The following is a 14682-nucleotide window of genomic DNA, read 5'->3' as shown; positions in this document are numbered from 1 at the left end:
CGCCCGCCCCTCCTCCGTCCCTCTCTTCTCATTGGTGGCAGCGGCGGCAGCACAGGGGGAGGGAGGACAGCTTCCTTCTCCCCGTGCTGCTGAGAGAACATGAGTGCGCCGATAGCAGCACGCTCATGTTCAGAGATACTAGACTGCGCAGCCCAGTATCGAAAAAACGGAAATCCCGGTATCCTATCGATACCGGGACAAAAGTATCGATTGGGTATCGAAATTCTGATACCCGCAACAACCCTACCAGTAAGTCTAATTCTTATTTTTCTTCTGCAGCATTTGCATGGATTTTTGCAGTGGACCAGTTGCAGAAATTTCTCCCAACAAATCTGCCATGTTTGAACACGCCCTTTTAAAAACTAGTGAAAACATTGCTTTGGTTCCTAGGAACTGGAGATTGAAAGTGGCACTAAATATTAACAATGTATTGAAATGTTGCAAACATTTTGCATGTTTTCTTGTGTTTTTTATGAGCTATTACCTTTGATTACGTTCAAATAATGGAAGTCTTTAAAGGGGTTACATTACAAGCACATTTTCAAGGTTGCCTCCAGTGTCTGATTCAGCAGCTAAAGCTTGTGTATCGTAGGTATTGTGGGCAGATTTTCGGCTGTGTAGTGTGGCTGCCAGGCCCCATAGGCATTGATTGGATTGGCACAGTGTGTGCATCACCACACCTCCATTGCTCAAATGCAGTAAGGAAAGTACTTTGGTGACTACTTAATTGCTGCTTTATTTCAGCACATTACTTAGCATCTGGGGTGATAATTGATACTTGGTTCATTCAAAGCAGTCGGCACAAATTATATGACTATATAGATAGATATATATATATATATATATATATATATATATATATATATATATATATCTCTATTAGAGATCTATGTAATTTAATTTGTAGAATTAAAGGGGTATTCCGGTAGGTCCAAGTTATCCCCTATCCAGGCCCTTTGGTGCTCCCCTAAAATGACCGGAGCGGCCGGTCACACATGCGTGGCCACTCCTTTAATTTCTATGGGAGTTCCGGAGATAGCCGAGCACTCTACTCGGCTTTCTCTGGAACTCCCATACAAATAAATGCCGTTCTGGTCATTTTAGGGTTTTGGTATAACGGCCACTCTTCGCTATACTGAGGAGGAAATCGCTGCATGTAATAGTAGCAGTCTTCTCTGCTAGTGAGTAGGCGATTGTCGGGAAAGAAACACTTCCTTCCTGACAGTTGTCGGCAGTAATGGGCTGTCTGATACAGCCTTGAGACTGTATTAGACCTGCAGATTTTGCAAGTGATTGTCGAGAAGGAAGCGTTCCTTCCCAGCAATCACCTGCTCATTAGTGGAGGAGACGGCTGCTATTACATGCAGCGATCTCCTCCTCCATATAGGGAAGAGCGGTCACTAATGCCATCACTCGTCCCCATACAAAATTACTATTTGCCAGCAGCAGATCGTGATTAGACACAATGCCACAGGAAAACAATGATTTTATTAACCTGCTGAAATATTGCGATTGCCCAATGAATGAGTTTGCTCGTTCATTAGTTAATCATTATCAGTATTACACAGGCAAATCTTTGTTGACAAGCGTTACTACGAATGCTTGTTAGCGATGATCTGCCTGATTATCGCTAGGTGTAATACAGCCTTTAAGCAGTCCAAAAAGGAAGTGGGAGCCAGGACAGAAGGCAGAATACATGTTACTCAGAGTTTATTATGTAATATTGCTCTCTTTCTAGGTCCACTTGAGAAAGGACAGGTAAAGAATGAGGCCTTGCGTGAGTTGCGAGTGGAACTCAGTAAGAAGCATAAGGCCAGAGAGTTGGATGGATTTGGTCTTTACCTGTGAGTTGCTGAGATGTTTTTCTGTTTTTATTAATATCCGCAGACTTTGTTTTACGAACCTTGTACTTTTTCCTGTTTTACAGATATGGGGTAGTTTTACGAAAATTGGACCTGGTGAAGGAGGCTTTGGATGTTTTTGTGGAGGCAACACACATCTTGCCCTTACATTGGGGAACATGGTTGGAACTATGTAACTTAATTACAGACAAGGAAATGGTGAGATTAATTAGATAACTGTATTAGTTGTGTAGACTGTTACAAATATTCATCTATTAAGACTGCATATGTGTTGCTGCACATCTGAGTGTGGGTCCCCTAGTCTGGAGCCCCATCGATGATCTGTCTAAGATCATCAAAAATTGCAGCAAAGTCAGGCATTGGTATAAAATAAAGAAATCGCTGTAGCCCAGAAAAAAAGGACCAGTGGGTGATTCAGCAGGAAAATACATCTTTTTTATTTTATACCAGTGCCTGCCTTTGCCCCAGTTCTCTGATTTTAGGAAACCCTTTAAAAAAAAACGGTCTCCATTTTTAAATTGGTGAAATCGGCCAGTTTGTAACAGATCGTAACAGATCCTTCATATCCATCTTGAATCCTATTAAATAGCAGTGTGTATATATAGCGTGTAGTGTTTATTTCCAGGAAAATCACCATACAACTTTCTTTGTAGCTAAAGTTCTTATCCCTGCCAGACTGCTGGATAAAGGAGTTTTTCCTGGCGCATATATACACAGAGCAGCAATTGATCGAGGAAGCTTTACAAAAATATCAGAGTCTCATTGATGCCGGATTCTCCAAAAGTACCTACATTATTTCTCAGATAGCAGTTGCTTACCATAATATTAGAGGTAGGTTTGCAGGGTTCTGAATATTTTCTGCTTCACAACTCTTGTCTACCCCATGACCTAATGGTTATTTGCTTTTGACAGATATCGATAAAGCCCTTTCTATTTTCAATGAGTTACGAAAACAAGACCCTTACAGAATAGAAAACATGGACACTTTTTCTAACCTGCTGTATGTCAGAGTAAGGAACAACATTTTTTGGCTTTAATTTGTCTATTTATGCAGTTCCTTTCAAATACATGATATGATGTTATCCCATTCTAATTTCCAAGGGTCTTAAACCAGAGTTGAGTTACTTGGCACATAACCTGTGTGATATAGACAAGTATCGTGTAGAAACCTGCTGTGTGATTGGTAAGTGAATAGTCTGGATTTCTAGGCAATAATGTCATTTGGGTCTGTGCTTACCTGAAAGTATTGTCTGTTACTTGTAGGGAATTATTACAGCTTACGCTCTCAGCATGAGAAGGCAGCGCTGTATTTTCAAAGAGCCTTGAAACTAAACCCCAGATATCTTGGTGCATGGACCCTAATGGGTCATGAGTATATGGAAATGAAGAACACCTCTGCAGCCATACAGGCTTACAGGTATGAAATGTACTGCCTCAGCTCTTCTATATGTTCTGTGTATCTTTGTAAAGGGGTGTTCTTACCTTATTAGCTCTTATGGACTTGATAAAGGTTGGGATTTTGCATTCAGGACCCGCCCAAAATGTCCCAGAATGGAAAGCTACTCCCATTCTGGCAGCCATTCATAGACTGGAACACTAAAGTATTGTGAGTGATATAAGCAATAAAGCGATAGGGGGACTAAAAATAAAAGTTAAAAAAAAAAAACTTAAAATTCAGATCGCCCTCCTTTCCCAATTTTACATATACAAATAACAATAAATAGCAAAATTGGTATTGCAACTGTCTGAAAATGTCTATGCTAGACATATTAGATGCCCCCCCCCCCCACCATGTGCTTAGTTTGAACAGTTGTCTAGATTCAGTAGCTTGTGTCAGTGTTTAATATGTACTGCTGTCAAATATAGATTAGCAAATTTTTTTTCTTACAGGCATGCGATTGAGGTCAATAAGAGAGATTATCGAGCATGGTATGGGTTGGGACAGACCTACGAGATCCTAAAGATGCCATTTTACTGCCTGTATTATTATAGGCGTGCCCACCAGCTACGGTAATGCATGATCTGGATCTGTTCTCTCATCTTGAGATACACAGTAATAAATCTGAATTCTAAAATAAAAAAATCATATTATACCCCTAAAATCATATGCAACCCCAATTCCAAAGATGTTGGGATGCTGTGTAAAAGGTAAATAAATGTAAACAGAAACCAAACGCAATGATTTAGCAAATCTCGTAGACCCATATTTTATTCAAAATAGATCATAGAACACATATCAGATGTTGAAAGTTAGAGATTTTACCAATTCATGGGGAAAAAAAACTCATTTAGAACTTGATGACAGAAACGCATCTCAAAAAAGTTTGGACATGGACATGTCTACCATGTCTACATTCTGTAAATGTTTTGGAAATGAGGAGACCAATTGCTGGAGATTTGTGATGTAGGATTCTACCTGATCAACAATCTTGGGTCTTCTTTGCCAAATTTTAATTTCATGATGTGCCAAATATTGTCTGTTGGTAAAAGTTCTGGAGCACCCAGACTCGTCTTCTGCAAAGCCATGGTGTTGTGATGGATGCAGTATGTGGTTAGCATTGTCTTGCCGAAATATGAAAAAGACATCTCGATAGGAGAATGTTGTTCTAAAACCTCCATACACAGTTCATTATTGATTGTGCCTTTCCAGATGTGTAAGCTGCCCATGCCATAGGCACTAATGCAACCCCATACCATCAGTCTGCAAGGCATGGCATCCATGGTTTTTAATTTGATTAAGCGGACTACAAAACAGTTTTCCATTTTGCATCCGTACATTTTAAATAGGCTTTGGCCCAGAGAAGACGGCAATGTTTCTGGATCGTGTTGACATGGTTTCTTCTTTGCATGATACAGCTTTAACTTACATTTGTGGCCACGTGAAAGAGTGTTCAAAGATTTCTGGAAGCGTTCCTGAGCCCATGCAGTGATTTCCAGTACAGAACCATGCTTGTTTTTATTGCAATGCTGCCTGAGGGTCCATAGATCACTAGCAGCCAATATTTAGCCTTGTCCTTTTGAGTTCATGGATTTTTCCAGATTTTTTAAAATCTTTAGATTTTATGTACTGTAGATGGTGGAAAATTTAAAGTCTTCACAATTTTACGCTGAGGAACATTTTTCTGAAATTGTTCCACAATTTTTAGATGCAGTTTTTTGTAGACTGATGAACCATCTGCCCATCTCTGCTTGTAAGAGACTCTGCTTCTCTAACAAATTCTCTTTATACCCAGTCATGTGACTTAGTAAAAAATTGCTCCTCCAACAGTTTTTTATTGGTATCACTTAATTTTCCAGCCTTTTGTTTCCCCCTGGCCCCAATTTTTTGAGATGTGTTGATGCCAAGTTCTAAGTGAGTTAATTTATTTCTAACTTTTAACTTAACTGATATGTGCACTATGATCTATTTTGAATAAAATGTGTCTGAGGTTTGCAAATGATTGCATTCTGTTTTTATACATCTATTTACATCCCAACTGTTTTGGAGCTGAGGTTGTACTTATTGGAATGTAGACATGTGGTATGTTGTCTGTCATGTATGCCAATAATGGGCACCTTCATCCCTGTGTAACCCTGTGTTTGTCAAAAATGCATAAAAACGCATAAATGTAGCTAAATGTTGGACCAAAAAAGAGCCTGAGTATCATCTGAAACCTATCTCTTGTAGCTAGGACAATACAATTTTAGCACTTTCAAAATGTACACCTAGAAACCCCCCAATACTTATATTCATTGTCAAAATGCCACTCAGTAGTTTATATGCACATGCACCTTCATGGGGTTTTGTGTCAAAGTGTAAAAATGGCTTACATGTTTATATTAGGCTGGGTTAACATGTTTTTGTGCTACATATACGTTTAAAAAAAAATAATACAAATCATGTAGAGTTACATTGGAAGTCTGGTGACTAGTGTTGAGCGAACTTTAGTTTTAAGTTCAGCGTCTAACGTTCGGGTTTGCGTTATCGAAGAATCGCGTTATGGATTCCGCTACCACGGACATGGTCCGTGGTAGCAGAATCCTTAACGCGATTTTTCGATAACCTGAACTTTAGACGCCGAACTTAAAACAAAAGTTCGCTCAACACTACTGGTGGCAAATGCCACTGTATGACATCCGTTTAACGTATATGTTTTCTGTAGACTAAAGTGTAAAACGCCATGTGAACCCAACCTTAGTAAATAACAGTGTGACCCAAGTAGAAAGTTGTAAACATCGCACTTCTTAAAAATGAAAGTTTTACATTTGCAGAGTTGATACATTCCACTTAGGCCTATATTTGCATGCAGAACTGGAAAAAATAAAAACCTGGTTTTAAAGAGAATCAGTCACCAGTTTTATGCTGTCCTATCTGCAAAGTCCTAAATGCTCCCGGCTCTCTTTGCCCCACTGCCACCGATTAACAGTTTTTTCCAACTGCAGTCAGCACAAGGAGGGCGTGGAGACCTAGGCGCTCATGAATATGCAGGACTCGATGGCATGTGATGGAGCTGTTCAATACGTGATTTAAAGAGGTCCTTTCATATGTTTTACTTATAGGAGCTAAATACCTGTACTTGCGGGGTACCCTTTTTTTATATTTTATTTTAGCATCACTTTTACGCCCCGCTGCGCCTTCCTGAATTTTTCACGCTCAGTATGCTAATACCGAGTATCGATACAGAGAGGAGGAGGTTTTTCCTCCCTGGCTGTGACGCTCTCCGATGTGATTGGATAGGTCATCAATATCTGATCATCAGGGGTCTGACACCTGGCACACCTATCGATCAGCTGTTTGAAGAGGCGGAACTCCATGCTGTTCATCATACTATGCGTTATCTCGAGTGAATGGAGCAAGTACTTTTTTCCAAGATGATGGGCAGTGTATTGAAAAAGAAGTGATGCTTGCATATGCCAGAATGTGGTCTGTCCACAAAAGTTTGTCTGCACCAAAATATAACTGTGTAGTTTTAAATTGGCACATTTTTGACTGATGGAAGTGTGTTTAGGCCATGCCCCTTTTTCAGTGAACCCAGGCTTCCTTGACAGACAAGGTGTAAAATGCGTAGAAAAAAATAAATGTAAAGCATGGACCCCAGTTTTATGGCACAAAATGCATCCAAAAACCTACAGTTACTGTCTTCCCTACATTCTTTATTGCAGAAAAGGATGAAATAGGATCTCGGTAGAAGCAGCCAAGTAAAAAAAAATTATAAAATAAAACCTTTCCTTCTCCTTTCAGACCGAACGACTCTCGGATGCTTGTTGCCTTAGGTGAATGTTATGAAAAGCTCAACCAACTTGTGGAAGCCAAAAAGGTATGTTTTGAAGGTTTATGCAATAAATTAGACCATGGGCTCCACATTGATGTTATACAGTAATCTGTTACTTCTAAGCAAGATGTATAAACCTGAATGGTTTACTTTCTAAACTTCTTAGGATCAGTTTATATGGGCACAATATAGAAAGTTGAATGGCACTAGTATTCTTCCATATTAATGGTGCAATCATCTGTATGTTGACACAAGGGATCATCCATACATTTATATATCCTTATACATCTTGAATTAATGTCACACCACAATATGCTGTCTGCTGGCAGGCAATGTTTTCGCTGTCCGAATGAAAGATGCAATCCAAAACATTAGTGGACATGTTTACATGGGGCAATGATCGTGAAAGAGCTTTCATACAGATGATTATTTGGGCAGTCATGTCCCCGTGTAAAAGGGCCCTATAGGTCCAGTTTATCTTTTACACAGATAATTTGGCTGGTCCAGTGGGGTGAGATGTATCAAAACTGGGGCAAAGGAAAAAAGTAAAGTATTGGTTGTCCATTCCACCTTTCATTTGATGAGACCTTTTGGAAAATGAAAGCAGCAAACTACTTTATTTTTTCTTTGCACCAGTTCAAATTGTGGTAACTAAACATTGATGCTCCTGCCAGTCCGTGACAGACAAATGTTGCTTTTGTTCTTCCATGACAGTGCTACTGGAGAGCTTACGCTGTTGGTGATGTGGAAAAAATGGCTTTAGTTAAACTGGCAAAGTAAGTTGTTGTGTTTTTTGTGTTTTTTTTTATATAAAATTTGTTATTTTGATTGTTTAGAATTGACTATTTGTTTGAGATCATGATTTAGGAAATTACACATTTCTTTATAAATTATTGTACTTTTCAGATTTTTGATGACTGATGCTAAATGTCGCCCCAAGTAATAAACAGGTGTAGAAGTGGCTCATTCTTTTTTTTTTCAACCCAAATGCTTAGTTTTCTCAGCTGTAGTACCTATTAGAGGCAGATCTGTGAGAATTCCTGTTATGGAGCCATAACGAGGTCCCCATTCTCATGATTGGTGGGGTCCCAGCAGTAGAACCCCCACCTATCTAATAGTTATTCCCTAACCTGTGGATCGGGGATAACATCTAACAACTGGAAAACCCCTTTCAAAAGCAGGAGAATAACATTTTTTTGTTATAAGTCTGGTACATATATGGGTATATAATGGGAATTGGAGACGCTAGTGCCTTGTTGCATTGCTGCTAAAGGAGATCCAACCAAACTGATTTTTTGTGTCGTTTATTTCTAAACACTCAATTCATTATCAGCTGCCCACAATTTATTTATATATTTTTCCTTTAAGACTCCATGAACAACTGAATGAGTCTGAGCAGGCTGCACAGTGCTACATTAAATATATACAGGATATATACTCTTGTGGGGTAAGTGTTCAGTTGAAAAAAAAAGTCTCTTTAGTCAACCGGTGTGAACCACCTCACAGCAGTTGACATTGTTTTTTTTCCAGGAGATAGTGGAACATCAAGAAGTGAGCACTGCATTCAGATACCTGGCTCAGTATTACTTCAAGTGTAAACTTTGGGATGAGGCCTCAGCGTGTGCCCAGAAGTGTTTTAATTTCAACGACGTAAGTACTTAATTGATTCTCAACCTTGTAGATGCCTGGTGGCGGTATCGGGACCCTTAGTGTCTAGTTGAGTAAGATGAATAGGACATTTTTATTTATTTTTTTCTTGTGCTCCCATGATACTTACAACTCACAAATGTCTGATATAGAAAATTGCTGATTCTCATTTGTTGATGAGCAAAACAGCAGTGTTCCCTGTAGCCAATCTGTATAAATCTTTATAATGTTATAGATAAGTAATACTGGATTATAAGACAATTAGTGGCTTTGCTGAACAATGGGGGAGGTTTATGAAAAACATGTCTTTGCTATTATGATCTTGTCACTGCTGACTCCAAAACCTAAATCCAGGCTTTCCCTAGATAATGGTGGTTAATTGCATCTCGATGGGTTAAAGGGGTTGTAAGGTTTTCTAATATTGATGGACCCATACTCGGGATAGGTCATCAGTATGAGGCCTCATGCACACAGCCGTGTTCCGCGGCCGAGAGCGGACCGTGGAAACCCGGGCCAGGATTCCTCCTGACAGCATGAGCGCACAGCGTCATTGGTTGCTATGACGCCATGCGCTTCATGTAGCCGCTCCTGTACAGTAATGCACTCGTATAATGTATTACTGTACAGGAGCGGCTGCATGAAGCGCACGGCGTCATAGCAACCAATGACGCCGTGCGCTCATGCTGTCAGGAGGAATCCCGGCCAGGTTTCCACTGTCCGCTCTCGGCCGCGGAACACGGCCGTGTGCATGACTCCTGAGATTGGTGGGGGGTTCTGACTTCCAGCACTCCTGCTTATCAGCTGTTTGAAGAGGATGCAGGGGTGCTAGGAGTCTGACACCTGCGTATCTGATATTGATTTATGATGAGAAAAAATCATCAATATCAGAAAACTGGACAACCCCTTTAAGAAACTCGATCAATTTAATTGGTGCCATGTTTTCTTTTTACTAGTTGTAGATGTCAGCCATACGTCCACTTTAAAATGCTTGTAATCTTGAAAGAAGATTTTGCTGACCAATGTTGGAATTAATGGGTTGCATTTGAGGAGCTTGTCTAGAAATGCCCTCAGCCATCCTACTGTTGCTGAGGTGCTGACATATAGCTTTACTGTTTCAGACAAGAGAAGAAGGCAAAGCACTTTTGCGCCAGATTCTGCAGCTTCGTAATCAGAATGAAAGCCCCTCTGCTGACCTTCCAACCAGTGCTCCATTTTTATTCCCACAATCTGTGTCTGCCAGCAACACACCAACAAGAAGAGTATCTCCTCTGAACCTTTCCTCAGTGACGCCATAGTAGCATCCTCCAGGAGGATCCTTGGTGCTATGCCTGCAGTAAAAACAGTGCAATAACTATGGAGTAATGTTGCTTCTATTGAAGTGCACACAGTTTCCACTCGGAGCTCGTCTGTTGAGAAAAGAAATCATGCTGCCAAACAGATATTGGACTGGTCAGGTTTGTGCTGGCACAGACAGAGCTTTAGAGAGTCATGTGAGAGGCAGATTTCTTACTTTAAGATTGTCTGCATTACTCATTTATTGTCAATAAACTTTTTATACTGTGTCATGGTAGGATTTAAATATGATCTATAAACAAGAGAGATCTTTCCTTTTTGTCTGTAAAATCTTATTTTAAATCTTAAAATCCCCTCTAGGGGTAAGAGAATGAGAAGGCATGACTCTAGATGGTATTTCAGTTGTCTTCTGCTCAACTGCCAGAAGGTTCTTTATTCTAAGGCTCCATTCAGACGTCCGGATCCGTTCCGCAATTATGCAGAATGGGTGTGGACCCATTCATTTTTCAATGGGGCCAGAAAAGATGCGGACAGCACACAGTGTGCAGTCCCCATCCGCACTTCCGTTTCGCGGCCCTGAACTTCCGGTCCGCGGCTCCGCAAAAAAAAATAGAACAAGTCCTATTCTTGTCCGCAATAGCAGACAAGAATAGGCATTTTCTATTATAGTACCGGCCATGTGCACTTGGCCGGTGTCAGTGTTTTGAGGATTCGCAAAACACTTACGGACATGTGAATGAACCCTTATAGGAAAATCCCTGGGAGTTACCCCTTACACATTACCATCCAGTAGAGTTGTGACATGTCTTGAACCTATATGTCTGTTCAGCATACAACTAAGAATCTCTTTGTCTGAATAAATGAGGCTGTATGTAGCCATCTGACTTATATATACCAGACATTACAGATTAACTATATGATTGCAAAGAATATATAATTCAGAGATTTACCAAACAGTCCATCAGGTACATCTTACATAAGGAACATAATTGTAATTATGTTCAACCCCTTCACAACCTTGCAATTTTGCCTTTTTCTCTCCCAGCCTTCCCAGAGCCCTAGCTTTATTTTTCTCGTCAGATAGTTGTATTTAGTTTTTGCAGGAAAAGCTGTACCTTCTAATGGCACCATTTAATACTGCATACAATGTAGAAAGAAGCTGTAATTGGGAAGAAAACGATTCCACAACAGTTTTATGTTTTTTTTTTTCTAGAGTCTTCCCTATGTAGTAAAACTGACCTGTTACCTTCATTCTGCGGGCCAATACAGTTACAGTGATACTAATAATAAAGTTTCCCCCCCAAAAAAATTAAGTTTCAAATAAAAATAAACAAAAATGTCATTTTCTCCAAATAAAGTGAAAAAAAAAAATGGTAAAAAATAGGGGAGGGAGTAGACATATTGGGTATCGCCACGTCCTAACCCCTCAGATAAACACAATAAAAAAATAAAAACTGTGCTAAATAAACATTTTTTTTGTCACCTTACATCACAAAAAGTACAACAGCAAGCGATCAAAAAGGCACATGCCCACCAAAATAGTACCAATCTAACCGTCACCTTATCCCGCAAAAAATGAGCCCTTACCTGAGACAATCGGCCCCAAAAAAAAAAATATGGCTCAGAATATGGAGACACTAAAACATATAATTTTTTTTGTTTAAAAAAAGCTGTTATTGTGTAAAACTTACATAAATAAAAAAAAGGATACATATTAGGTATCGCCACGTCCGTATCGACCGGCTATATAAAAATATCGAATGATCTAACCCCTCAGATGAACTCATAAAAAAATAAAAACTGTGCTTAATAAACAATTTTTGTCACCTTACATCACAAAAAGTGTAATAGCAAGCAATCAAAAAGTCATACGCACCCCAAAATAGTGCCAATCAAACTGTCATCTCATCCCGCAAAAATCATACCCTACCCAAGATAATCGCCCCAAAACTGAAAAAACTATGGCTCTCAGACTATGGAAACACTAAAACATTATTTTTTTGTTTCAAAAATGAAATCATTGTGTAAAACCTACATAAATAAAAAGAGTACATATTAGGTATCGCCACGTCCGTGACAACCTGGTCTATAAAAATACCACATGGTCTAACCTGTCAGATGAATGTTGTAAAAAAAAAAAAAAATAAATTCAAACTGTGCCAAAACAGCTTTCTTGTTACCCTGCCTCACAAAAAGTGTAATATAGAGCAACCAAAAATCATATGTACCCTAAAATAGTGCCAACAAAACTGCCGCCCTATCCCGTATTTTCTCAAATGGGGTCACTTTTTTGAAGTTTCTACTCTAGGGGTGTATCAGGGGGGCTTCAAATGGGACATGGTGTCAAAAAAAACAGTCCAGCAAAATCTGCCTTCCAAAAACCATATGGCATTCCTTTCCTTCTGCGCCCTGTCGTGTGCCCGTACAGTGGTTTACGACCACATATGGGGTGTTTCTGTAAACTATAGAATCAGAGCCATAAATTATTAAAATGGAAAATCTGCCAAAAAAGTGAAATTTAGAAATTGTATCTCTATTTTCCATTAATTCTTGTGGAACACCTAAAGGGTTAACAAAGTTTGTAAAATCAGTTTTGAATACCTTGAGGGGTGTAGTTTCTAGAATGGGGTCATATTTGGGTGGTTTCTATTATGTAAGCCTGACAAAGTGACTTCAGATCTGAACTGGTCCTTGAAAAGTGGGTTTTTAAAAATTTCAGAAAAATTTCAAGATTTGCTTCTAAACTTCTAAGCCTTGTAACATCCCCAAAAAATAAAATGTCATTCCCAAAATGATCCAAACATGAAGTAGACATATGAGGAATGAAAGTAATAACTATTTTTGGAGGTATTACTATGTATTATAGAAGTAGAGAAATTGAAACTTGGAAATTTGCTAATTTTTCGGCAAATTTTTTATTTTTTTTATAAATAAAAATGAATTTTTCCTGACTCCTCCACAACGGCACTACGTGGAGGAATTACCCCGCCTTCTCCAGGGACAGGAAACAGCTTTTGAGCCCAGCCAATAAAGGGCCCCCTCCCTCTTACCTTGCCAGTTGTCTCCTGTCCCTCAGAAGGATCGGGATCTCGAGCACCAGCATTATCCACGTGGCCTTTGGTTTGTTGTCCCGGCGCTGCCGGAGGGCCGTCGCAGGGGAGAGGGTCGCGGGACCGGGTATCTTGGTCCTTCCTCCCCTTGGTGAAACGCCAGCTGCGCTGGTCACCCCGGGCTGTTTTTTCTGCATTCTGTGAGAACCGGCATCTCTGTGCGGCTTGAGGGGGCGTGCCTGGGCCGGGGCACGCCCCCATATTCCTCCCATAGCGCTGGCCTCTATGACGTGAAGGATCACGTCATCAGAAGGGGCTGGCATGACGCATAGGAGAGGGCGGAGCTTCATGCATAAGGCGGAAGTAGAAGCAGTCGGTGGCGTTCTAACCAGATTTCCTGGTCCTGCAGTTGAAGTGCCTAACTGCCTACCTGAAGAACGAACCGACGATGCATGCCGAAGATGACTCCCCCCAAAAAGCCCACAGATTCCTCCAGGCCTTCTAGCCCGGTAAGCCTCCTCCCTACTCAATGTATGAGAGGTGTTTTGTTTGTCCATGCACCCGTGTATACTTGCACTGGGTTTTCTTCTGGTGGTGGTTCCTAAAAAGCAAAAGAAAGGGAGATAGATAAAACTATTCTTGCTGTTGTGTCTCCTAGGGAAGAGAATCTTCTAAAAAGGAGCCATCCATCAGAAGAAAATTTGCTATGTGCAAAAAAACGCTGTCTGGCTCTCATAAAAAATCTTTATGCCAAAAATGCTGTGACAAAGTGGTCTCAGAAGAAACCCCTTCCTTGGTGGAGACTCTGAGAAATATCATTAAAGAAGAAGTTGGGTCCGCAGTAGAAGCAAAGCTATCTACCATACAGCCCAGACCCTCTACCTCTAACGCCTCCGTTGTGGAGCAAGTTTCCGACTTGGATGAAGGAGAAATTTCATCGGGTCCAGACTCTGACATTTCGGTAGACACCTATGGTCGACCCATGTGTTCGGTAGAAGAGACAGAAGTCTTGCTAAAAAATATCAGAGCTACAATTAACCTGGAAGAAGCGAAAGAGCCACTATCTGTACAAGATCAGATGTTCGCAGCTCTAGGGGACAAGAAAAAACTTGTTTTTCCTGTCCACGCTAATATTAAATCCTTAATCCAAAACGAATGGAAAGACCCTGAAAAGAGGCAGTCCGCCTCTAAAATTTTCAGAAGGAAATATCCATTTGGAGAAGAGGACTCGGCCACCTGGGATAAAACTCCTAAGGTGGATGCCCCCGTGGCAAGGATTTCAAAAAAATCTGCCCTACCCTTTGAAGACCTGGGACTTCTTGGATAAAAAATTTGAAAGTCTCCTAAAAAGACATGGGACTCCTCCACCGCTGTATTGAGACCAGGTATTGCTGCCACCTACACCGCCAGAACCCTGTCTCTGTGGTTGGGACAGTTAGAGGAGCATATTGGATCCGGCACGCCCAGGGAAGACTTCCTGGCTTCAATCCCAATACTGAAGCAAGCTGCAAATTTTATCGCCGATGCCTCAGCCGATATAGTAAAGTTGTCGGCCAGAACAGCCGCCCTATCCAGTGC

The 14682-nt window shown here is 40.5% G+C and overlaps 1 protein-coding gene across 2 annotated transcripts in view; it reads left to right on the top strand.

Annotated features, from left to right (window-relative positions):
• The window catches only part of CDC23 (cell division cycle 23), a 31817-nt gene extending 21444 nt beyond the window's left edge, over window positions 1-10373 (top strand). Inside the window, exons 5-16 of one of the 2 annotated variants that reach the window (XM_044280625.1) lie at window positions 1739-1844; window positions 1928-2060; window positions 2516-2693; window positions 2775-2872; window positions 2964-3045; window positions 3126-3279; window positions 3753-3872; window positions 7084-7159; window positions 7829-7890; window positions 8483-8561; window positions 8648-8764; window positions 9880-10373. In XM_044280625.1, coding sequence (XP_044136560.1) covers window positions 1739-1844; window positions 1928-2060; window positions 2516-2693; window positions 2775-2872; window positions 2964-3045; window positions 3126-3279; window positions 3753-3872; window positions 7084-7159; window positions 7829-7890; window positions 8483-8561; window positions 8648-8764; window positions 9880-10056 — 1382 coding nt within the window. In that variant the 3' untranslated portion in view covers window positions 10057-10373. Of the gene's footprint in view, window positions 1-1738; window positions 1845-1927; window positions 2061-2515; window positions 2694-2774; window positions 2873-2963; window positions 3046-3125; window positions 3280-3752; window positions 3873-7083; window positions 7160-7828; window positions 7891-8482; window positions 8562-8644; window positions 8765-9879 lie in introns of both variants that reach the window. The other variant, XM_044280624.1, reaches the window with a different exon arrangement.
• The last annotated feature ends 4309 nt before the right edge of the window (window positions 10374-14682 follow it).

This window comes from Bufo gargarizans, chromosome 2 (genome assembly GCF_014858855.1).
Source record: "Bufo gargarizans isolate SCDJY-AF-19 chromosome 2, ASM1485885v1, whole genome shotgun sequence".
Taxonomy (NCBI): Eukaryota; Metazoa; Chordata; class Amphibia; order Anura; family Bufonidae; genus Bufo; species Bufo gargarizans.
This window is presented reverse-complemented; position numbering and strand designations above follow the sequence as displayed.